Here is a 24,389-nt window from a genome sequence, read left to right on the forward strand (position 1 = left end):
AATTTTCAGGAACGTCAGTCTCCCTGTCACTCTGCCACTGTGGGTTTTGTGCTCTTCTTGTAAAAATGTGGAGGGGAATAAAAGGCTCATTTATTCACACCGGGGGAGGAGAGGTGACCTTCTTTGTGGAGCCATTGCCCCCAGCCAGCAATTTACATAGAGCTGTCAGCCTAGAGAGTGCAAGAAAAACCGGCCCAAAGCTGAGAGGGACAAAATTAATAATGCAGCACACAGCCTCAAGGGACGCACGATCCTCCCTATATTCTAGCTAATGAAAACCTACGGCTTTTCTGTAGACATCTAGCGGTGTGTCTTTCTTTCTCACTTCTGTCTTCTTTATCTTCTCTGCCTAATATATATTTAACAGTCAAAGATTGTAATTCAAAAGAAACAAACAACTATACGTAATCTGAACATACATTAAAAGGCCTTTGAAAGAGATCTAGGATATTCAGATCAAATGAACCAGGCTGACACATACAAATTTAATGAGGTGGAATTTAACAAAAAAAAAAAGAAGAAGAAGAAGAATGTGAACTCTGGTGTACTTACCTATTTGAAAGAAACGTGCATGTAACTATGGTTACACAAACATGAAAGCAATGCTGGCTCTATTAGTGCCTGCACGATTCATGTGTTGACTATCAGCCTGAGTGAGGGAGAAATGAACAAAAAGAGAGAGAAGGAGAGAAAAAGAAAAAAAAACAGCACAGTATAATCATTAAGGAGAGAAGAATGGAGGGGACTCATTAGTCCCTGGCCAACGTGTTTTGGGGTAAGAGAGAAGTTTCAGAAACACAGGGAGGGTACACAGACCTCACTGCTAAATGACACAGACATAAACACATGCACAATCTTCAACACAATGCCCGGGTTTATATGAGCTGGGCTTTTTGAAGTGCTTAAGCAAACTTTTTCTCCCAGAGCAGTTGTGTGTGTGAATCGCCAAGCTCGGTGTCGGAAAGCACAAAGCAGGCTTGTTGTGAGTGTGCGGTGAGAGCTAAGAGTGTCTGTGAGAGAGGAAGAGAAGGCATTCGTCGCACCTGTACACCCGGATACAACCCTCAGCCCCCCTAATACACACACCCACACTCCACACATGTGCACACATACAAACACAATCAACTTTTTATCCCTTCCCCACACCCAAATCACACACAACATCCTCATTATCCCATACTCTCAAAAGTCAGTGATCAGCAGGAAGAGAGGGTGAAGGGGGAAGAAAGAGCAAAAGAAAAAGGGGCCAAGTGAAAGAGAAACTCTTGTGTTAAACTCTAGTGTGCTTCTGCCAGGTTTGGAGGCTTTTCCAACAAAGTGTCTAAGTGTAGTGGGAGTGGGGTTCAGGGAGGGTCAATGGGTGGGAGATGTAGGGCATTTGCATGGATTCCATTTGATTTTGAGCACAGCCGGGTAATCAGGGCTAATGGCACTATTGAGCCTTAAAAACAGCCAATAGCTTTAGCGTGAGCTCATTCTACTGTGTATGTGTGTGTTTTAGTGTGAAACAGGGTTCGACACCTGCTCCTTTGTGCCAAATAGCACAGTGCTGTGATGGGGCGCACATATACTCTGAGAAAAGAATTACAGTGATTTGGAGTGACTGTGTTTGTATTATTGTTAGCCCTATGCTTATGTTCACTATTATAATAACCACTCAAGCCTCACATGGGGCCTCAGTCATAAATGGGCTTTTCCTAAAGATACAGCGCACTCCCCCAAGCGCACCATCCAATCATATTGATTGTTCAGGTGCAGTAAATTATATGGTGATGAAATGATGGAGAGAAAGAAAACGTGATCACAGGGTGTGTGTGTGTGTTTTTTTTCTTTCATTTTTATTTGCTGCATTTTCATGTTCTCTTTCTACATGTCTCTTTCTGGGCGAAAAGGTGAGGGGTGCACTGTTCTGAGATCATTTGGTAACAGTTTAGGAAAATCCTTGTACTGTGTGTTCAGTTGTGTGCTGAACCACAGTATATTACTGTGAAGCTGTTCATTTGGATTTGTGACTGTATTTGTACTTTGTATTTCTTCTTTGACTGAGGAATACAGTTTTGACTCTGCCCTCTCCCTCTGTTACAGATGAGTTTGGACATTGATGACAAGCGTGCATGCACACGGTCCAAGGGAGGAAGAAGTAAGTCTCTCTGTCTGTCTGTCTTTCTCTCTCTCTTACTTACTCGCTTTATTTATTTATTTTTTCTGTCTGTCTGTGTAGAGTCATCATTTCTGCTGGTCAGCAAAGCATTACTTTTGTTGTTCAGCAAAGAATCGGATTTCATTCGCACTCAGACAGATCTGCTTGCGCTTGCTGACCTTCTAGCCTTTTTACTTTTCTTTTGTAAGAAGCACGGTCTGATTAGAGCACAGCTTTGAGATAATTCTGTTTTATAAAAAAAATATTAGCAGACACAACATCAGTTAGAAATTAAAATATTATAAACAATAATAGAACTACATGTTTCAGGACTTCTACTGTTTTGAAGATGTATTGTTGTCAAGCTCTAGAATTCTGATTTTTTTTTCCTAATCTGTTTTAGATTTATTTTAGTCACTCCCTATTTGTTTACTATAAGTGCTGCACTCAAAAGTATTGATTTAATATGCTAAGCTTATTGCTTACTGCAGTTTAGCTTTAGTCCTAATTCTACAGCAGCAATTAATCACAGTCTTGTGCTGAAGGCTGCATATAGCTGCACTTTTTATTCCTCATCAACTCTGGATTTTTTGGCTGAATCAGTTGTTCTTGGCATATGTGTTTGTATGTGTGTGTATTTACATGGCCATGTCTGTTTTGCCTGATAATGCAGTCATATATGCTGCTGCATGTGCCCTCCAAGGATTTCATTGTGTTTGTGATTTATTGATTGTCATTTTCTGCAATTATTTGGTTTTTGCTTCCTCTGCTTGTTTTTTTACGCTCTATATTGAATCTTTTTTTCTGCAGCTCCCACCGAGATTATAGTTCCAGAGCTGAGGTAAGACGGATTTCCTCTTCGTAGAATAATGTGCCAAAATTCTACCATTGTGGTAGATCATTTTTAAGTTGCATGTTTGAAGCTGCACGTTTTATATTGCAAACCACTAACACGGTTTTTGAAGTGGGATAAGACAGTTTAGAGAGGGTTGCATGATCTTGTGCAATGGGTCACAAGTGTCTACGCTGCACCTCAGATTAGATCCTTAAGTTTCTTTACATGATCATAAATCAAATTATGCTATTCCTTTATATAGCCTCCTACTTGGATTTTACTGATTAACCTGCTTTTCATGCATATGTATGAATGCTGATTATCATTTTGCATGACATACATAAATGACACTGCTTTAGATCATGGCCCTTTCTCATGTACTCACTTGTGCAGGTCATGTCATGTACTCAGTCTATTCATTGTTTGGAAGATTTAGGTGAATGTAATGTGGAAGGCTACAGTATAACTGAGGTAAACACTAAATATAGCAGGACCAAAAGGACAATAATCATCATCATCATCATCATCATCATCATCATCATCATCATCATCATCATCATTTGAGCCTAAAATTGAATTCTTACTCCATTTAGCTGCCCCACTCCAGGATGCAATGGTTCTGGTCATATCAGTGGCAGATATGCACGGCACAGAAGGTATGACAGATTGAATACCCAAAAGGTCTTTTGTAAGTTTATAATTCTATATAGACCCTTTCTTCTAGTCCTTTTCGGGCCCTTTCATTGCACTTACTTGCATAAGCATCCTTCAATATAACCATCCTGTCATATTTGTCAGGTTTATTTTCTAACACTTATTATCCTTCTGACTTTCACTGTAGCAGCCTCACTCATTTTCACTTTTTATTAATTTTTTTGTTTTCTAGGTATCTCTCTCTCTCTCTCTCTCTCTCTCTCTCTCTCTCTCTCTCTCTCTCTCTCTCTCTCTCTTTCACATTCTCTTAGTAATCACAGTCTGAAACCTCTTGGCCTTTAATTGAGACATGTCTCCAGCTTCTTGTAAACGTATTACTGTTGTTTTTATTTACACAGTTATGGACACTATTTTTGAAACTTCCTGTTTATAGATCTCACAGAGTCTTGCATTAGTAGCTACATTTAATAGCTGGGAGTTTTATTGAATTTTTGATTGTGGCATGATTAAGTTTTCCACTTAAATAATTACGATATATAAGTGGTTTGTGCTATCACAGCGCCCTCCAAAGGCACTGTGTTATTTGTTTCTATACCTTTCATTTCATTTGCTCTCACAGTGTGGCAATGCACTGCATGGGGTATGATTTCATAATTGCCTTTAGTCCATTAGCATGAGTTTTTTGGCATGGTTTTATAATTACGTTTTCTCTTATTTCTTTTTCTATGTTTCCGTTTACCATAGTGCAATGAGTTGCCCCATAGCCAGAAAGAGGAGGCTACAGGAGGAGTCAGAGCAGAATCACTTACCCTCCAAGAGGAAGTGCCACCCACTGAAGTTGGCATTAGATGGATGCTTTAATGCAGAGAGTGATGGAAGCAGCGAGGAGATGGAGGTGAAGGAAGAGGACGAGGAAGAAGAGAGTGAATCTTGTCAGCAGTATGGCAATGAAGAAAAGGAAGAAGAAAAGGAACCTAGGAGCAGCAGCAACAATGAGGGAGAAACAGATGATAAGGGTGAGGGTTTAAAGTGCAACAGCCATAAACCACATTTTGCTGACAACCAGAGACTGTAGTCTTGAAATACAGCAGATCAACTCAACCCTGACAGTAGAAAGTAAAAAGTTACTAATTAATAATACATTGTTTATTAGCAAATACATCTTTCTGATTATTTATGTTTCTCCCATAGAGGAGTGCATGATCATTGAGGCATCCTGCACAAAGAAGGCTAAATCTGAAGAATCTGATCTTTCCAATTATGAGCATATAGTAGCCAACTCTCTACTGCACCTCAGCAGTCACAATAACTATACCACATCTCTACAACAACAACAACAACAACAACAACAACAACAACAACAACAACAACAACAATATTCTGTAGCCACAGAGGTAAAGAGGGATAGTTCAACCAGAACAGAAGAGGAAGAAAACAATGAGGGAAACAAAGATGGGAAAATAGATGAAAGCCAGACAACAGCTCAGACACCCACAATGAATAGAACAACTGAGAAAGCAGAGGATGAGATTGTGAAGGAGGAGCAGAATGGAAGGCAGGAAGAGTCAGACCACCAGTATTTCACAGAAGAGATCAGTAAACATTTTTCAGAGAATGACAATAATCAACCTGTAGAGAAATCCTGCAGGGAGGAGTATGACAAAGAAGAAAATGTGAAGGATCACAAGTTAGAGCAGTATTACCTCTCTGACCCATCTGTGAATGATGCAACTCAGGGCTCCCAAAAAGAGGACTACATTAACCACAAACCCCCTTCACCACAGAGCTGCTTGTCCAACCCCATGATTATTGAGGTGCGGTCTGAGGAATCAGAGAAGGATGATGAAAATGAGGATGAAGAGGACGAGCGATCAATGATGGCTGACGAGTCAGAGATGTATGACATGATGCGGGGAAACCTGAGGCTTTTAGAGCAGGCTATTGCTCTCAAAGCCCAGCAGGTCAAAGGGAACAGAGAGTTCATGCCCATCTCTGAACATCATCGCTATTTCCCTTTAGATGATCGCCCCACGAAGCACATGGACCTGCTTCGCAAGAGTTACTTTTGCAAAGGTATGTAAACATGTAAAAGCACAAAAAAGCTGAGGTTGATGAACTGTCATATAGATAGATAGATAGATAGATAGATAGATAGATAGATAGATAGATAGATAGACAGACAGACAGACAGACAGACAGACAGACAGACAGACAGACAGACAAACAAATAAATAAATAATAAGGTTTATTTAGGCCTGGCCCACATTTGGTTCAAATCCAGATACAGATGTAGTGACTCAAAACACACACACACACACACACACACACACACACACACACACACACACACACACACACACACACACACACACACACACACACACACACACACACACACACACACACATACATTAAGCCTGGATAAATAAGCTGAAAAGTAGACATACACTTGCTTACATAGACCAGAGCCTGAAGACTTTTAATGGGATAGCTATAAAGTGTAAACAGGTCAAATTTGCTTCCAAAGATACACTGAAGCTGTAGTATGTGATTACTGGAGAAAGCACTTAAAGCAGAAGAGAGACTGAAAGGGGGAGGGTGCTTGTAATTAGATTGGTTTTGCATTTGTTTGTTCTTTTATTGGTTTGTTTGTGGTTGTGTCTTGGCACTCTGCCCAGTTCTCACATCACTTCAGTCACTGAGCACACTCAGTCAGGTTTGCACATCCCCATATAACTGCCTTGCTTATACTCTGTCCAGTTTTAATTAGAAGTTGCATGTCTTGTTAGCATTTCAACATTCAATTACGGAACCACTGGGGCATAAGCAAAGTCCTCGCAGTCTTTCTCTCTCCCTTCCTTTTTGCCTCTCATTTATACAGCCTTGAATTTATTGTCTCTGAGACTTCATTTGCACAATGTGTACTTCCCCAAGATAAACCTTCCCAATTGTAAAGTGAGTTTAATGATGCACATTTTTCAGACCATACTCCAAAATGCCACACTGCAAACAAATGTAATCCAACACATGTAATGGCCATCCAACACATGTAATGGCCATCATTATCACACTAAATCCACTTCAGTGACCTCTGTATAACGTTAAGAGGTGTGAGTGATTACAGACATACCTTCATATATTTTTTCTATGTAGTAATGCTGCATTGTGTTTCTTATTAATCAATTATGCTTATACATATCTTTATATTGTGATTGTGTGGAAACATGGTTCGAACTGACAGGTTGTTTGACCTCCGCTTTGCAGAAAGTTCCAGGTCAGAGAAAAGAGAGGTTAAATGCCCTACCCCAGGCTGTGATGGCACAGGTCATGTGACTGGACTGTACCCTCATCACCGCAGTTTGTCTGGCTGTCCTCACAAAGACAGGATCCCCCCAGAGAGTGAGTTAGACTTTCACACAAATACAGACAGACAAACACACACGCACACACACACGCACACACACACACACACACACACACACACACACACACACACACACACACACACACACACACACACACACACACACACACACACACACAGTCTAGTGTAGTAGATAGTATAGTTTTACTATCTTTGTGAGATTTCACAAAGATTATATTCATTCTCTAATTATTAATGCAGTGGGGTAGCATAAGCTACAATATTATATTAAAATATAATTTAATATAATATGTATTATATTTAAGACTAAAACATAGGTAAAGGGGTTTAAAATCAACATGTAGGCCCAATTTGTAAATGAAAATCAGAAATCACTGATATTTATCAGCTCATTTGTCATTTAATTGAGAGGCACTTGCATAGATAAGGCAGAATATCAGGATGTGGGGAGATGTCTGGATATCGTTAAATATTCTCTGAGGTTATTACATAATTTAATATCTGGCTGAATACAGGAATTCATATATTTTGTCAAAATTAAGAAAGTAAATTTTTTGCTAAATATTTGCTCAATTAGAAAAGTAGCTCATCTTAATTTGGTCTCAGCTAAATATGATCATTATAACCAGTATACCTGTAAATAAAAGAATACTTTATAAAAGACACACATATCTCTAAATCAATAAAAATAAAACAAAATAACAAATAATATATAATGTAAAAAATGTATAAATGTAAAAAGAAAGTCTTTAGTCTTTTTTTCCTTTAGTCTTATGGGGGATAATTAGTTTGATGAATACTTTATTGACTCAATATACCTGCATAAACCTCATTTTACATTAGATTTAAATGAGGATAAAGTGGGAAGTGTGTTAATCAAATGACATACAAGTAAGATTGATTGGTTTGAGCTTGTATCTGTGCAGCTGAAACTGATTTATTATTTGTGCATTTATCATTCTGTTTGCTAAAATTTGCAATTTTTCTTAAAAACTTTGATCAATAAGAACAAACACACCAGAGGAGCTTTATATAACTATGCTTTATGTAACAGTTTGCACACCTAATTGTATAAAATATCAAATATTTTAAATATTTTTAAAGATGTAGGGAAACTATACTCACTTCTACTGTTTTATAGATGCAAAATGTTCAGTTGGCACTGCTTGTTTCACTCAGTCTAAAAGAAGTCCAAATGTACAGTATAATCTGTTAATGTATCAAAACATTCAAAATTCATGATTTAGGTCATCCTTTCCTGACTTCTTTTGGTAAAATTAAATTAATGTATATTTTCATATCCTCAAGGGGTCTTTAAGGTCTGTTTTTATTTAATGGATGTTATACATATTCGTTTCATTGTGCTTTTTATTGTGAATGGTTAACAATCACTGCAAAATGACATAAATTTGTCATTCTAAATCATTTAATCGAACAATTATTGATAATTGACATTAATTTAATTACTTGGACATGATTTTTTTAAGAATGTGTTTATATTTGATTTGGCTCTCTTTGTGTGTGCAGTCTTAGCCATGCATGAGAATGTGCTGAAGTGCCCTACGCCTGGCTGCACAGGACAGGGTCATGTCAACAGTAACCGCAACACGCACCGCAGGTACAGCATCTCCTATTAGTCACACTACTGCACCTCCCATTAGTGATGCAGATGCTCACATATGCTCACATACATTTTCCTTGCTCATACTGACATGTAATGTGCGCTTAGTTTATCTGGATGTCCAATCGCTGCTGCTGAGAAGCTATCCAAGACCCATGACAAGCAGACGCTATTGCAGCCAATGACAGAGCAACCCAAAGTCAGCCCAAACCCAGAGAGAGTGCTCAGGTAATTCCATGGCTTTAAATACATTTTTGTATTTTCACTCATTCCTATTTTACATGGGTGAGTCAGACCAATAGGATTTTCAGATTTTAGCAGTGTTCTTTCTGGTCATAAGAAAATTCTACACAACATACACAACACAGAAGATGTAGATAACATACTTTCAATCTATAGAATACATTTTATAATGTAATATTGTTATAAAATCAATAGAGATGCTGGGAATCATTGTAACGTGACAGATTAAAACACCTGCCACAGTTGTTTAACATATGTAGCTGTCAATCAAAGGACAAAAATTCACTTGCCCTTGATTGGTGAATTCTTTGTTCATCCTTAACTCTCCCTTCCTGCCCTTCTAATAGAGAACAGCCTAGTCTATCATACCAAGTTCACAAAGCAGCCCCATAGCACTAATTATGCAGCAGATAAGCTAATTAATGGACTTACAGGGCATGGAGTATGAGAAAAATAATTAGTTTCTTCCAGGAAAGGATGTCTGTTGTCAGAAAGCAATGCAGATTCCTGTCTCAATAGACTTTTCTTATTAGTACAGTTATGTTTTGAATGAGCATCAGTGTAATGCAGGAGCCCATTAGGAAGACACAGATAGGTCACAAAAGAGATGTGCATATGTCACCTTGCTCTAATGGGAATGTACTGGCTTAAACTCAATGCTATACTGGTTAACACCAGTCATCATCTGCATGTTGTGTTGACTAAAGAGAGATACAATAACAGCCTGTGATAAACATGCTGTTCTAAATATACACTCACCAAGTACTTTATTGTATACTTTATGTTTGGCAGCAGTGCAATATATAAAATCATGCAGGTATGGGCCAGCTTCAGGAAATGTTCACATCTACCATCAAAATGTGGAGAAATGTGATTTTGTTATATTGTTCTTGCCATCTAGGCTGGTTTGAGTTTTGATATTGATATTGGTCTGTGATATTAATTCACAGACACACACAGACACACACACACATACACACATATATACCATTTTAGAGGTTTTTTGCATTGCTCCTAAAAGATCATTTCGGTTCAAAACTCACTGGACACAATGAAGACTTTTTAAAGCTCATGAAATCCATGCGCTACAAAATGCAATTGTGCCCAGAGGTGATAAGACAAAGTTTAATCTAACTCTTTTGTCTGATTTGATGATTTTTGAATTAATGCATAAGAAACATGGAAAAAATTGGCAGAATTAAAAATAAATGTCTGAAGTAATATACATACAGTATACAAAACCCTAATTCAATGCCCACACACACAGCGGAATTGTGAAATTTTGTAAAAGAATTGTATGGAAAATACCTTTACTCATATACTAAACAATAAATGGGCAAAACTCTTAACAATTTGTAATGAAAACTTTAAACCTTTTAATATATTTTATTTTATAACTTGCATCAATCATAGTTACTTACTTTCTCTCCTTCTAGACCCATGTGTTTTGTGAAGCAGCTTGAGATGCCACAGTGTGGCAGCTATAGGACTGCCAGCATGGTTTCCAACACACCCCGTGCTAACCTGGCTAAAGAGCTGGAGAAGTACTCTAAGGTCTCCTTTGATTATGCAAGCTTTGATGTCCAGGTGTTTGGCAAACGTATGCTCACCCCACAGATACTCACCAGTGAAACCTCACCCAAAACTTTCAAATGTAATTAAATGCAAGTCAAATATCAAAGAAAATATTGTCCAAAATGTAGAGATTGTTGAAAGAAATGTAATTAATGTGTCTCCTTTGTTCATCCATAGCCAAACCTCCATTACCCAGGACCTCACCCCCTAGTCCCAGCATGCAAAGCACCTATGGAAAGAGCTCATGTGGACCCCATGATTACTCCCATGATGCTGAAGCTGCACACATGGCTGCAACAGCCATTCTAAACCTTTCTACTCGGTGCTGGGAAAAGCCTGAGAACCTCAGCACCAAACACCAGGATAAGGTACAGGTTGCATACATTGATTTCAAATCTATTTCAGCAACATAAATGTCAATACTGTAAATCCACAGAGAAAACTGTCTACACTGGCATTCAGACAAGAAATGAATGAGTGTGTCCTTTCATTTTCATACACAATTTTATATCTCTGGGGCAGAAGTGCAAAGGTTTGTGAATGTGTTACATTGTGGAACTGTGGGAAAATTGGCCTTCAGCATAAGACAGTTTCATAAATATATCATGAGCTGGAGTGATATGCTTCCTAAGGCCAACCGCTGTTGAGGCCTAGTTGCATCACCTCTTCTTCTCTTATTTTATTCATTCCTCTTTCCTTTCATTTTTGCCATGCATTGCTGTTATTGCACTGAGTTTTCCATGGATAGCGCTGGCAGCTCTTCTGTTTATTATTCCCACCAGTCTAATGAGAGGATGAAGGAGGTTCAATGATTTCGTATAGTCAAAAAGACTAATGCAACTCTCCAAATAATTTTCCCTTTATTTACTTCCATCATCTCCTATATCTTTTTTTAGCCTACTGCCTTCTAAACAGAGTAACTACTTCATCATTTTTGTCGATTTACTGCCATGTTTTTAGTGGGGGGAGGATAAAAGGGGAAGATTAATGGGCAGAGAAGCCTAGTGACTTGCCTTTAATCAGAGTACTGCTACTCTGGGATCAGCTGACTTTCTTTCTCTTTAACACTGAGTCACCAAACACTCTGCACTGTTTATTCACACTTACAGTAGCTCAAAACACGCTGTATGTAGCTATACAATAATATGTTCTGATGCAAATAATTCATGAATTCATTTAAATGAAGAGTGTATGGATAAGGAGCAGTATGTTATGCATTATAATATTATTTATTGTATTTAACCCTACATTATGCTGTATCAAATAACACTTTATCATAAAGTTATTGTTTAACTATATTTTAGAACATGGAGATCGAGGTGGATGAGAATGGCACTCTAGACTTAAGTATGAAGAAGCCCATTAAGAAAGAGGGAAGTCCACTTAACACAAGCCCAGGCATGCGCTCCCCTGCACTCTCTTCATCATCCTCATCATCTGGGCACCATGGCAACACTACCATATCACCCCACTTACAGGCCTACAAGCAGGAGTGGGAGGGACCTCTGGATTATACCAAACCTAATCGGCAAAGGGAGGAGGAGCCAGATGAGGTAAGAATGCAAGCTTTTTGCACACAATCAAGTTGTATCAGATAGGACAGACAAGTTTTCTCTAGTCTAACATTTTAAGGACAGCAAAACACTATTAAAACATAATATATTCTGAAAATGATTAACATTGATCATACCAACTAATTGATAATTAAAGAAAATTCAAACAAATGTATGTATAGTAAATGATTGTACTAAAATCTAGCCTTTTGTCTGTTCTAAAGGGTGAGCTATCGATTTTTAAAATTCATTAATTGTTTTAATTTAGAGTGTGTGTGTGTGTGTGTGTGTGTGTGTGTGTGTGTGTGTGTGTGTGTGTGTGTGTGTGTGTGTGTGTGTGTGTGTGTGTGTGTGTGTGTGTGTGTGTACTTGCATCTAAAGATGGATCATACAGCCCAGTCATTCGTTTCCTCTGATGCTGAGGACTGTGACATGGCACAGGAGAGCAAAGAGGGCAGGAAGTATCCTGGTGAGGTCACAACCCCCGGCTTCAAAGTCAAGTTCCAGCCCAGGGAGTGCAAGAAAGAGCTCCTAATGTGAGTGGCATTCATATACAGTCAGAGATGTATTTGGACAGTGACACAATTGTTGTAATTTAGCCTATTTACTCCAGTACAGTGTCAGCAATGTGGGGGTAAAAACAGACCCCATAAACAGATTTATTAAATAAAAACATGAATAAGGGACACAGACTAGGACACACGATAAAAGAGGATGACATGGGACAAGGATACACAGTTAAATACACAACAAAATTAATCACATAAAGAACAGGTGTGCAGAGGCAGGGAGAAAGAGACAAGGGCGGGGCAGACACAAACATAAACAAAAGCATGTGGCCAAAAACCGGGATGAGTCCTGACATACAGTGTATTTGTATGGAATGTAAGATATAATTAAAGTGCAGTCATGTAAAGGGATTTAAAAAGTATTACATTAATGATTCACGAATTATAGTCATTTTTCCACAGGCTCAAAACAAATTTGAACAATTGACTGATAAGCAGTTTCCTGTTTCTTCTTTATTCATAACAGATTAAAAAGATAAAATGTCTGAAGTTGATACTCTCCATATGCTGTCCAAAGAGGTGTTGAGTCCACCGTTAGGCTGAAAAATCTAAATATCAGAGGGATAGCAAAAACCAAAAGGATGGTGCTTCACAGTATAAAGCACACACTGTAAAAGCAACCCAAAAGTTTCTCAAGGCAAATTAATGGAATGCTTCTAAATGTCTGAGTTAGTCACCTGACCTCAACCCAACTGAGCATGCTGTCTATTTATTGAAAAAAAAAGTAAAAGCACAAAGACCAACAAATAAGCAGCAACTAAAGGCTGATTAGAAAAGATGATTTGCTGCCATTTGTTAAATATAATCCTTATATTTAGCAATATGAGTTTGTCTGATTACTTTCCAGGTTATAAAAATACAGGGACAATGTTATAAATGCGGATAAGGGCTAATGTTTTCATTTAAAATTTTGTTAAACACTTTCAAGTACTGTAAATCTGGAAGCTGTGAATCACATTTTAATTGCTTCATTTCAACCCATTGTGGTGTTGTACCAAAGCAAAACTGATTGCAAGTTGCAAGTTGAAGCAAGGCCATCTGAATTTTGTTATTTGTATGCCTACTAAGCGTTCGTTCTTAATTTGCATAAAGTGTTTTCTGGACTCAGTGTTGCTCTTCTGTTCTACTCTGTATAGGTGTCCCACTCCTGGCTGTGATGGCAGTGGCCACATCACTGGAAACTATGCATCCCACCGAAGGTAGGGTACTGACAACAACCCTTCTTTCCTCTGTTTCTGCTTTCTGCTTCCTCCACCACCTAGCAAGGCTGCTTAGAATCTCCTGATATTCTGCAAAATTTATGATAATTCTAAGTGAGAGCAGATTAGTTGGCATTTTTACACAGTAACATTGTCCCTCTCCCTAACCTTCTGTGATTTCTGATGCATTTGTCATCATGTGATCATGTTGTCTAAGCAATGCATTTGGGCTTTAGTAGCTTTTTTTATACTTGTAGTTTAGCTCACAAAACAATCATCGTTCACTATGAGGAAAATACAGAAGTAGCCCTTTCTTGCCTCTTTTCTGCTTGATTTCTGTTTCTGGTACTGATGTGGGATATTCTGGGTCCTTTCTCTCTGTCTTGCATCCTGCTCCTTGTTTTCTTCCACCTGTCTGTGTCTCAGTCTGTCTGGGTGCCCTCTTGCTGATAAGAGTCTCCGCTCCCTCATGGCAGCACATGCACCTGAACTCAAGTATGTGTTATAGCACTGTTTCCTCTATTCCTCTATGCTAAACTACTAAATACATTTTACAGCTTTTTCAATTTGCTGTAAAATTAACTTCTTATCCCACTTGTCCTGGTTCTCCTATAATAATTAATAATTACTCTTAATTTCTCCTATCTACATGTTTGCATGCAGATTTATAACAAGCATTATAATTTTAGCAGCCTTTCCTGTATTATTGAGTTCATGTATAAATGTTTCATGTATGTTTGTGCTAATAGTGCTAATAGTGTTTGTGCTAATAATGCCTGCACTGTTATTATCCATGCTAACCATAGTGTTCTATTACTAATGCTTGTCCATTGACCTTACTCATCCAGGTGCCCAACCCCAGGATGTGATGGTTCTGGGCACATCACTGGTAACTACGCGTCACATCGAAGGTATGGCTCGTCCAACTCCACATACATAAACACACATTTTCTTTTACACTAATATATACATAAACATGGCAGGACAGAGAAGTTCAGTGTAGCTGTAGATAGGACTCATACACTCTCACATACACTATATGGAAATGAGACCCTCCCCTGTTGCTTTTGAATGGGTAATGAAAATGAATCCACTGACCTGTAATGTGATAATGTCTTATCTTAGTTAATGGCCAGTATTTGGCTGGTGTGGCTTTGTGCCTCATCTCTTAATGGGCTTCACACTTTCTGTTTTCAGTTTGTCTGGGTGTCCTCGTGCCAAGAAAGGTGGAATCAAAACAACACCTACCAAGGAAGACAAAGAAGACTCCGAACTCTTAAAGTTCGTACCACGTAGAAAGATTTTTACAATACTACACTATTGTATTGTCTCAGTTATGGAACAGTGTTTTACCTGGAAATGTAATACCTGTATCGAAGACATAAATATCTCTCACATTTGAATTATAGCACGTCACAGACTTTTCAACTGACCGTCATTTCACTGTGGTGCACTACAGTTTAATGTAGTTCAGAAAGCGTTCTCAAACATGTTTACACTATTTTATTTATTTTTCGTGCTTCTGCTACACTAATTTGTATGGAAACTACAGTGTTTAGTGGTCAAGGGTGCAAAAATATATTTAAAAATTGTAATCTTTGATTCATGAATATGCAATTGATCACTATTACAATTTATATTCAAAGTTACTTTATAATAAGAAATATATTTCTGTTGAAATATTTTCCAGTTCTGTTGAAATATTTTCCTGTTAAATTTTCAATCCCTTCAGTTTTATCTCCATTTTTTTTCATCCATCCCTCAATATTTTCTTTCTTAAAATTTGTCATTCTCCCAGGTGCCCAGTACCAGGCTGTGACAGTCTGGGTCATATTAGTGGGAAGTATGCCACCCACCGCAGTGCATATGGGTGCCCACTGGCTGCACGGCGCCAGAAGGAAGGCATGCTGAATGGCTCCCCTTTCTCCTGGAAGGCCTTCAAAACGGAGGGGCCCACCTGCCCTACACCAGGCTGTGATGGATCAGGCCATGCCAATGGCAGCTTCCTTACTCATCGCAGGTATAGTCCTAAACAGGTATTCTGAAAAGCTGCTAGTTGTGGATTGCATGAGACGGTGTGGACTGTCTGCTATTTCATAGAAAATTTTCAGTTATTTGTATTTTAGATATTTAGACAATGTTTATAAGCAAAAGCCAGCAGAACATGGGTTGTTTTTATGTGAAGTATTTTTATTGTTTAAAGTGAATTTTTATCATTTGTTGTTCTTTGACCTCTAGTCTCTCCGGCTGTCCCAGAGCAACGCTGGCTAAAAAGAAAGCAAAGTTCACTGGGGAGGACTACATAAACACCAAGTTCAAGGCCAGCAACGGTGAGAGCAGTGTACTCATTTATCGCCCGCTTCACTGATCGGTTATTCTTTATATATTCTAATTTATATATTCTCTTTTAGTTCTAGATAATGATGAAGACATTAAGCAACTCAATAAAGAAATCAGTGACCTCAGTGAGTCCAACAACGAAATGGAAGCAGATATGGTGAACCTCCAAACACAGGTTAGCCATCATTCAGAATTGTTCATTCAAAATAGCACTTATGACAGCCATGTCCTGCATCCTCATGCCTGAAATCAATACAGCCAAAGACCTGCCCTCAATTTTCTGATATGACTTAAAACACAGCCAACAGTTTCATATTAGAGATGATTTTTTCTCACAATACTCAAACTCACTGAGAGAAAGTGCACTACAGAGCATAATAGGGAAGCATTTCTCCTTCACTGAGTTTCTGAACTTTATTCACACACAAGACTATAATAAAGTAGAAATGACCACACTATAGTACTCTAACTAAAATACTAGGAAAGTGGTTTGTTTTTGTGACAATGTAGTAATAAGTAAATGTACATTAATTTTTACAATAAAGTTTTATTCTCCACTTGAGACCTTGATAACAGCAGTAAATATAATTTTTATTTTTATACATATGATGTGCTATAAAAATAATTATACCATATCCCAAAGGTCATGCTTCAGTTAGTTATACCACATTGGATAGTAAGTAATGGTGTCTATATTATTAAGACATCTTAGCATACATAATGTTATTAGTCCCTGGAAAACTGTTTCTTGTGTAGGACTTTCTTATGGCGAGTCTTTTGGCCTGGGTGCCCCAATGTTGGCCCAGAAGTTGTGAACTGAACAATATTTGCCTCATTTAGTGGTAATATATTTGTTTCTCATTTTTACTCAGATCTCATCAATGGAGAGGAACCTGAAAAACATTGAGCAGGAAAATAAGATAATTGAGGAGCAGAATGAAGCACTGTTCATGGAGCTGTCAGGACTCAGTCAAGCGCTGATACGTAGCCTGGCCAATATCCGTCTGCCCCATATGGTGAGTTTTTAGGCACACACAAACACACACACAGCACGATTTGTTTAACAATGTAACTCTGTTTAATAATTAATGTCTGTAATTGATTTCCATTTGTTTTTTAATGAATTCATAATACCAGCATGCAGTTTATTTTGTGCATGCAGTTAACACTGCAAATAAATATGGCTCATTGTCACAAATCCCCACCCATATTAATGGTTAATAAATTACACTTAACCATGTTCACACACAAATTCAAACACACACAGAATGTTTTGCATCATGGCTCAAATTACCTTTTTCACAGCAGGAACCAATCACAGAGCAGAATTTTGAAAACTATGTGAGTACTCTGACTGACATGTACACCAATAAAGACTGCTACCAGAACCCCGAGAACAAGGCCCTGCTGGAGACCATCAACCAGGCAGTGAAAGGCATTAAGGTGTGACCTGAGGCATCGCCCGGTAGAGGCATAAAAGAGAAATGATGTGTGTAGAAGCAAAGAAAATACATGCAAATGGTTCACACAAAATGGGCATTCAGGTGTTTTTGAATTATTACAGCCTTCAACCCAGGGAGCATTCTGTGAAAAGAAAAAAGAAATATGTATATAATATTTATGTTCCAAAATCCACAAGCGCTGCAGGATTGGAAGCAAAGGATGAAAAGACCACAACCAAATCCTTTTGTTTGACCAGAGGGGGGAAAAAGAGAAGCTTGTATTTGCCTATTTTTGCCTATTAAAGGTGTGTTTTGCATGTCTTTGGGAGTGAATCTGAGGATAAAGAAAAGAAGGTGCACTTCAGCATTAACAAGAGCCAAACAATTTGGATGAAATCGTCTTTGTATTGTGTATGAGGGACTACTGGCCCTTTATCACAGCAGATGCAGCACTTCCTGTAGTGAATCACCACAGCTTCAGGTCATTGAGGCCCATTGTACCTGTTCTCCACAAGCTCATGTGCACATTCTACTTAAAGAGAGAACACACTGTGGGCCTTTAAGCTGTGTGTTATTCATATCAGATACCATCTGGTTAACACTACAGTATAACCGTTAAACAACATGCCTCCAAAATTCAGCCGATATATTTATAAATATATATTTTATTATTAGTTCTAGATAAACATTTATGTTTTAATACTTTAAATACCTGTAGATTGCAGAAGCAGTAGTTCATTCTCATTAATTTGCATTATTTATTGATAGAGTAATATAATGTATTGCTACTCAGTTAAATCCAGTTGTATCTGTTATATTTATCAACAATGAATTGCACTTCGTTTCAATTAACAGCTTATAGGTTTCATTATCAACGTTTTATAAATTATTAAGACATTAATTTGTTATGTACACTTCCCTTAATATATGTAACATTAATTTATTTATGTATTTATGTTTTTTTCCCATGTTTTTATTGTTTAGTTTTTTATTTATTTGAACATGCCTCCTGCATTGAAAATACTACTATGGAACAATGCAGCATACCCCTTCCATCTTCAAATGAACACGGATATAAGAAAATAAGAAAAACTTTTACAACTATTTTCCTTTTTTTATACCTAATTTTCTTTTGACAATAGATTTTTAAAACTTTTTTAAGTGAAAATATTTTGAACTGACAAGGTTTTTTATAATTAAATAAGGCTGTCATTTTCTTTTCCATTATAGATATTTTTTTCAAAATCCTGAGAGATCCAAAACTTATGGAGAATGTGTATTTATTATTTATTTTATATTTATGAACTAATGAACTGTGATAAGATTGTACTGTATATTTATTTTGTAATGTTTCTCTGTGTTTATGATGAATGAGTCTCAGTAGTCTTGTACTTAAATAAAGACAGAAAAGTCATACTTGGACAAAAATAAGGTTCTCTAAAATACCAGCAACACTTTCCATGGGAATGTAAAGATTTAAAAAAAGCAATTCTTTGGAACCTAGACCTTTATGTGAGTTTAAACATGAAAAGGAAGTATTGTAATAGGAAGTACAATTTTCTGGAATCTTTGTTACTAACTTTTACCACTTCAAGGTCATGGTCTTGCCAGTGATCTTTGGTCCAGAATGGTAGTTTAAATTGTGACAACTGATGATGATTTTTTCCTCAGTTGGTATATACATTTGGTAAAGAGATATATGTAGAACTAGGATGGAAAGAGGGGTATGTACTGGTAAAACTTTGATAAAAATGTATTAAGAGAAATCTTTGAACCACAATGTCTTTACTCAGCTAGCGTCAGATGAGCATACACCCACGTAGCCTTATTCTTGATTTTATTTTTTTATTTTCAAAATGCAAAAAGTGCCACTAACAAACTTTTTTTTCTTGACTCCTCCCATTCAGCAGCCACATGATTCTTGAGTCATATGATGTAAGATATGTGGTAATTGTTACAGTTGCCTTTATTTCCTTGCCAATATGGCCATAATTATTCTATATATACATTATGTATAAAAAAAAAGAACAAAACAATTATATAGAGAATATAAAAACATACATATATTTTTCCAGTGTAATTGTTAACACTTATTGTAGCTTATCAAAGAAATGTCTTTTGGAGAAAAAAAACTGTGACTTACTACCAATAGAAGAAAAAACCCTTATGACCCATTTTGCTATTGTGGCAGGATAAATTGTCTTTTATAATTTAAATAGGTACATTTTTAAATCTAAAATGTTGGGGTTGTTTGTAAAATGTTCCTATTTTTGCGGTGTATTTGGTCCATGGTTGTTGGGCTTCTCTACGTATGTCATGCTCATGGGACAGTGGTGTAATGGTAGTCAATTCTTTACCATCTTGGCGTTACATTGGGTCTGTACCTGTGAAGTCTCATCATAGAGTGCTGAAAAGGTGGTGGTCCTTCTCTTAGTATTGTGTGGTGTTGTGTCAGTTATGGTGGGAGCAGCCTTGTTTAGTTAATTGTCTCCAATGCTAACTATGATAATGAAAGCAGCGTGATTGTGGTTAGAAAGTTGTAAAATGAACATTGTGCCTCCTAATATCACCTAATATCACATCTCCACCTATATGCAGTAGAAATAGGCATGTTGTCCTTAAAGTGTTATAAAAATAACATTACACATAGATGGAAAGTGGTTAAGTATCAGTTAAAAACCTTTTAACCAAACCATTTGAAATTTACATGAAAATGTAATTTTAACAAATGGACGTCTATCCATCACACCAAAAAGTAAAAATGTGTATTTTTTATGTTTGTTAATGTCCCATGTAATTCTGTCTATGATGTATAGGATTCACTTTAACTCAATATTGACCATCTGGTTTCAACAGGCAAGAGTCAGAGTAGCTAATTTAAACAGTTTGGATAGACACCTAAATCTGAAAAAAACATAAAGAAAAAAATATGGTTCAGTTTAAGCTTTTTTTTTGTCATTGATATTCTCGACTTCTCTCACTCTTGCACTGAGAGAATGGAAGAGATGTCAGCTGCATAAATTTATGTCCATTTTGTAATGGCTTTATACTCTCCTTCTCTGTAACCTTTCCCCAGGAAAGATATGGCATTGCATTTAAATATGAACATGCTCACTTCTGCTCTGCTTTAGTGAAATATAATTTGAGAACTTGGGGAATTGAGGTACTTTTGTTATCTCTCGCTGTAGTACCCAGCTCATCTTTAACGGCCAGAAGTGATGCTTTCTAATCCCAGCACTAGGCTACCAATTCTTTGCTTTTTCTGTAATAAACCACTTTCACTTGAACACTAACTATTTATCAAGAAAACACAAGAGCCATTTCATCAGATTCATCGTGCCTGGGATAAGAAGGTTTAGCCCTACAAATTTAATGGGATCTTTAAAGAACTTTCTGATATCTGCTTATTACTACTGACATACCATAAAACATGTATGAGGTAAAAAACATTCAGTTCTATTTTGTCATTTCACAAAATTAATCATGCAACCAGCTTTCTTTATTCTTTATGAAACTTGATAAAATCCACCATTAATAATGTAGCCTGTTTTCTGAATCATTATGAATCAAGCCAATTGTAGCACTACAATAATTGTGTTTCCACATTCAAACTCACAGAACTGAAAAGCCTAGATATACTGTAAGATTGAGTATCGTACATGAGAAAGAGTAGCCACATAAAACTAAACAGTACAGCAGTAGAGTGTATGAAGGCATGTTTGATAGAATGTTTCCCATTAAGCTGACATAACCAAAATGGCCCTCGATTTGTAGGCGCCATCTTATCCTACAGCTCTGTGGTGTTCTCATGTGTGCCTTTTCTTACTTCACTTAGCTGCAGGAAAAGGTGTGTTTACATTTTGAATAATAAGTTTAAACAACACTCAGGGTGCCATTTTTCAGGGTCTGAGAGGGAGACATGAGTACTGCAAGTTTCTTTAAACTATCACCCTTTTTTTTCCTTTTCACATCATAAAAGAGAACATATTTTGAAACATATTTCCCAAAACCATTTCAGAAACTGTGACACAAATTCATGCTGTTAACTGCATGGAATAGAGGGAATTGTCAAAGGTGAAGTAATCGTGCACAGGACATTGTTTTGTCTGCAGTAGGAGTCTGTATATTTGTAATTAAGGAACTGTGTTGTATTAATTAAACAATATTTCCCAAAAATGACAAAAAAGCTTGTGACATTATCTACAGCTAAAGCTTGTCCTGCTAAGTCCTTTATACAGAGATAAAGTATTTTTGCTGGTGATTTTGTAGACATTGGTACTTCCAAAAAAAATAATAAGCACTTCCTCACATATAGATTGTATAGTTTTTCGTCACATTTCTTTTTGAACATGTTTTGTAGAGTGGGACAAGCTGTGGCTGTGGCACTTTCACAGCTTCGTTTGGAAAGTGTGTAGCTGGGTATGGATTGTGACTGTGTTTGTGTACTCTTGTATCTGTGCTCCCCCTTATTAGTGTTACAAGAACTACAATGTCTTTTGTTGTGGAAACATCTTTTCATTTGTTCATTCCAGTGTTATCTATGGACAACTTGAATAAAGTGGACAAAACAGCGACCTTTCTGAATGTGATTTTTAAAATATCTGTGTGTTCTTTGTTCACTTTATGTGTGTCCCCTAATTGGTGCCCTAAGACCTGCTCTCTTTTTCTAAGTCTATAAATTAATGCCTCTTTGGGCCAAGGCTGGTGCATTAAACATGCTATGGTTTTGATGTGGCTGAATTTCCAGATTGACACCAAGTTTCATTGTTTTCAGAGCATCCATAAATGTGTTTGTGAACACTCTGAAATACTGTGCACAAAAAAACTAAGAGCAAGAATATGAATATGAGAGACACCATGCAAGAGTTAAGGTGAGGTGAAGTTAGAATGTATTACATTTTTATACCTTCAACTTACCTCAATTCATGACTAATGCTTTTGATATTTCATAAAATGAGTTTTATGATTGGATATGTAGATTGAGTGCCACTGCCATAGATTGGTCAGATAGGCTGTATTTATTATGATGGAAGTAGCTTGATGCATCTGTCATTAGGAACTCTATACTAATGTTATGTAGGACCATCCCTTTGCTTTCAAAACAGCCTCAATTCTTTGTGGCATAGATTCCACAACATGTTGCAAACATTCTTTTGAGATTCTGGTACATGTTGATATTATTATATCATACAATTCCTGTAGATTTTTTCAGGTTCTTTCATGTTGCAAATCTCCCTGATTTTCAGCATGAAAGTCCACCTGAACTCATTATCATGTTCAGGAAACCAGTTTGTGATCACTCCTGCTTTGGGACATGGTTCATTATCATGCTAGACATTCTTATTAGAAGATGGGTAAATTGTGGCAATGAAGGGGATTAACATGGCCAATACTCAGGCTGTGTCATTCAAGTCATCCATTTGATAATTACAGGATTGAAGTGTGCCAAGAAATTATTTCCCATACCATTACACCTCACAAAAGTCCAGACTAGGTCCATGGATTCATGCTGCTGGTGCCAAATCAAGTGGTATTTGTTAATTTTTTGTTTGTTTTCAACTGTCCAGTTTTAGTGAGTCTGTGTTTACTGCAGCCTCAGTCTTTTGTTGTTGACTGACAGAATAACCCAATGTGGACTTCTGTTGTTATCGCATATCCACCTTAAGGTTTGTCATGTTGTGTGTTCTGCTATGTTTTTCTGCTCACCACAATTATGCAGAGTGTTTATGCGACTTACTGTAGCCTTTCTGTTGATTCAAATTTGTCTGGTCATTCTTCATTGATCTCATGCATCGAAAAACATTTTCTGGCTGCAGAACTGATGCTCACAGCTGTTTTTTGTCTTCATTGTGTTATTCTGAGTAAACTGGAAACATTGTTGTGTATGATCACCCAAGAGATCAGCCACCAGCAATCATGGCACTGTCAAAATCAATGAGATCATATTTTTCCCCATTCTGATGGTTGTGATGGTTCCAGCCTTTTTATACCTGCATGATTTTATGAATCTCTCTTGATTTTATGATGACCTATAATTACAACCATGATCAGAAGCAGACACATGTATACACACCAGGATGTATTCAGTGTCTCTTGTTGCCCTGGACTGATGTTTAATAGTAAGCCAACATAAACAATTATAATTTGCAGTTTATACTTACTTATATAAAGTCTCCAGTGTTTTTCTGAATCAATTTATAGATTTATTTCAAGAAGTGTAGTTGATAGTTTTATTATTATCTTATTTTTTAGATTGTTTATATGTTTTGGTTGATTAGTAAAGTAATTAGTTTGTCATAACAAAGCCCTGAATGCAGACCTCACAGTGTCAGTTCTGTTTCAGCATGTCAGCATCAGTGTCATCGCCAGTGTCAGCATGTCCACTCAGCAAGAGTCTGGAAAAACACAGATGAATGATATACAGAGAGTTTTATTGTCAGATGCTGACCTCTGTTGGTATTTCACAAACACAATCAGCATCATGCACAAGGCAACGTCCATTTTGTTTTCACCGTCTTAAACCGAGTGTTATATCCCAGTTAATAGGGAGATTAATAGTATATTTAGTATAATACTAAATAGTTGAGAGAAAAATCTTTACTCTTCCTATAAAAAAAATGTAAGTGCATTAAACATGCAATTAAATTAACAATAATTATATATATTTTTCATTGTGTACTAATCTCCCTCAATATGGTTTACATAAATCTATTAAACACAATCCTAATATGATCCCTTATGAGTATGTTATTTTTATACAAGCTACAAATCACTGTAATTTTTTCAGACTAAGGGCCTCTGCTAAAAGGCAGAGATTTTCAGCTTTTGACCCA

The 24,389-nt window shown here is 37.0% G+C and overlaps 1 protein-coding gene across 6 annotated transcripts in view; it reads left to right on the forward strand.

Annotated features, from left to right (window-relative positions):
* myt1b (myelin transcription factor 1b) overlaps nt 1-23,726 on the forward strand; it is a 30,373-nt gene extending 6,647 nt beyond the window's left edge. Inside the window, exons 3-23 of one of the 6 annotated variants that reach the window (XM_047807537.1) lie at nt 2,086-2,140; nt 2,951-2,981; nt 3,569-3,631; nt 4,374-4,645; nt 4,821-5,702; nt 6,894-7,028; nt 8,542-8,632; nt 8,744-8,863; nt 10,315-10,532; nt 10,631-10,821; nt 11,758-12,006; nt 12,388-12,542; nt 13,712-13,774; nt 14,201-14,269; nt 14,623-14,685; nt 14,972-15,055; nt 15,573-15,794; nt 16,013-16,104; nt 16,186-16,289; nt 16,987-17,130; nt 17,423-23,726. In XM_047807537.1, the coding sequence (XP_047663493.1) occupies nt 2,086-2,140; nt 2,951-2,981; nt 3,569-3,631; nt 4,374-4,645; nt 4,821-5,702; nt 6,894-7,028; nt 8,542-8,632; nt 8,744-8,863; nt 10,315-10,532; nt 10,631-10,821; nt 11,758-12,006; nt 12,388-12,542; nt 13,712-13,774; nt 14,201-14,269; nt 14,623-14,685; nt 14,972-15,055; nt 15,573-15,794; nt 16,013-16,104; nt 16,186-16,289; nt 16,987-17,130; nt 17,423-17,563 (3,444 nt within the window). In that variant the 3' untranslated portion in view covers nt 17,564-23,726. Of the gene's footprint in view, nt 1-2,085; nt 2,141-2,950; nt 2,982-3,568; nt 3,632-4,373; nt 4,646-4,820; nt 5,703-6,893; nt 7,029-8,541; nt 8,633-8,743; nt 8,864-10,314; nt 10,533-10,630; nt 10,822-11,757; nt 12,007-12,387; nt 12,543-13,711; nt 13,775-14,200; nt 14,270-14,622; nt 14,686-14,971; nt 15,056-15,572; nt 15,795-16,012; nt 16,105-16,185; nt 16,290-16,986; nt 17,131-17,419 lie in introns of all 6 variants that reach the window. The other 5 variants (XM_047807536.1, XM_047807539.1, XM_047807540.1 and 2 more) reach the window with 5 other exon arrangements.
* Nucleotides 23,727-24,389: the final 663 nt, after the last annotated feature.

The sequence above is a fragment of the Tachysurus fulvidraco genome, chromosome 23 (genome assembly GCF_022655615.1).
Source record: "Tachysurus fulvidraco isolate hzauxx_2018 chromosome 23, HZAU_PFXX_2.0, whole genome shotgun sequence".
NCBI classification, from domain to species: Eukaryota; Metazoa; Chordata; class Actinopteri; order Siluriformes; family Bagridae; genus Tachysurus; species Tachysurus fulvidraco.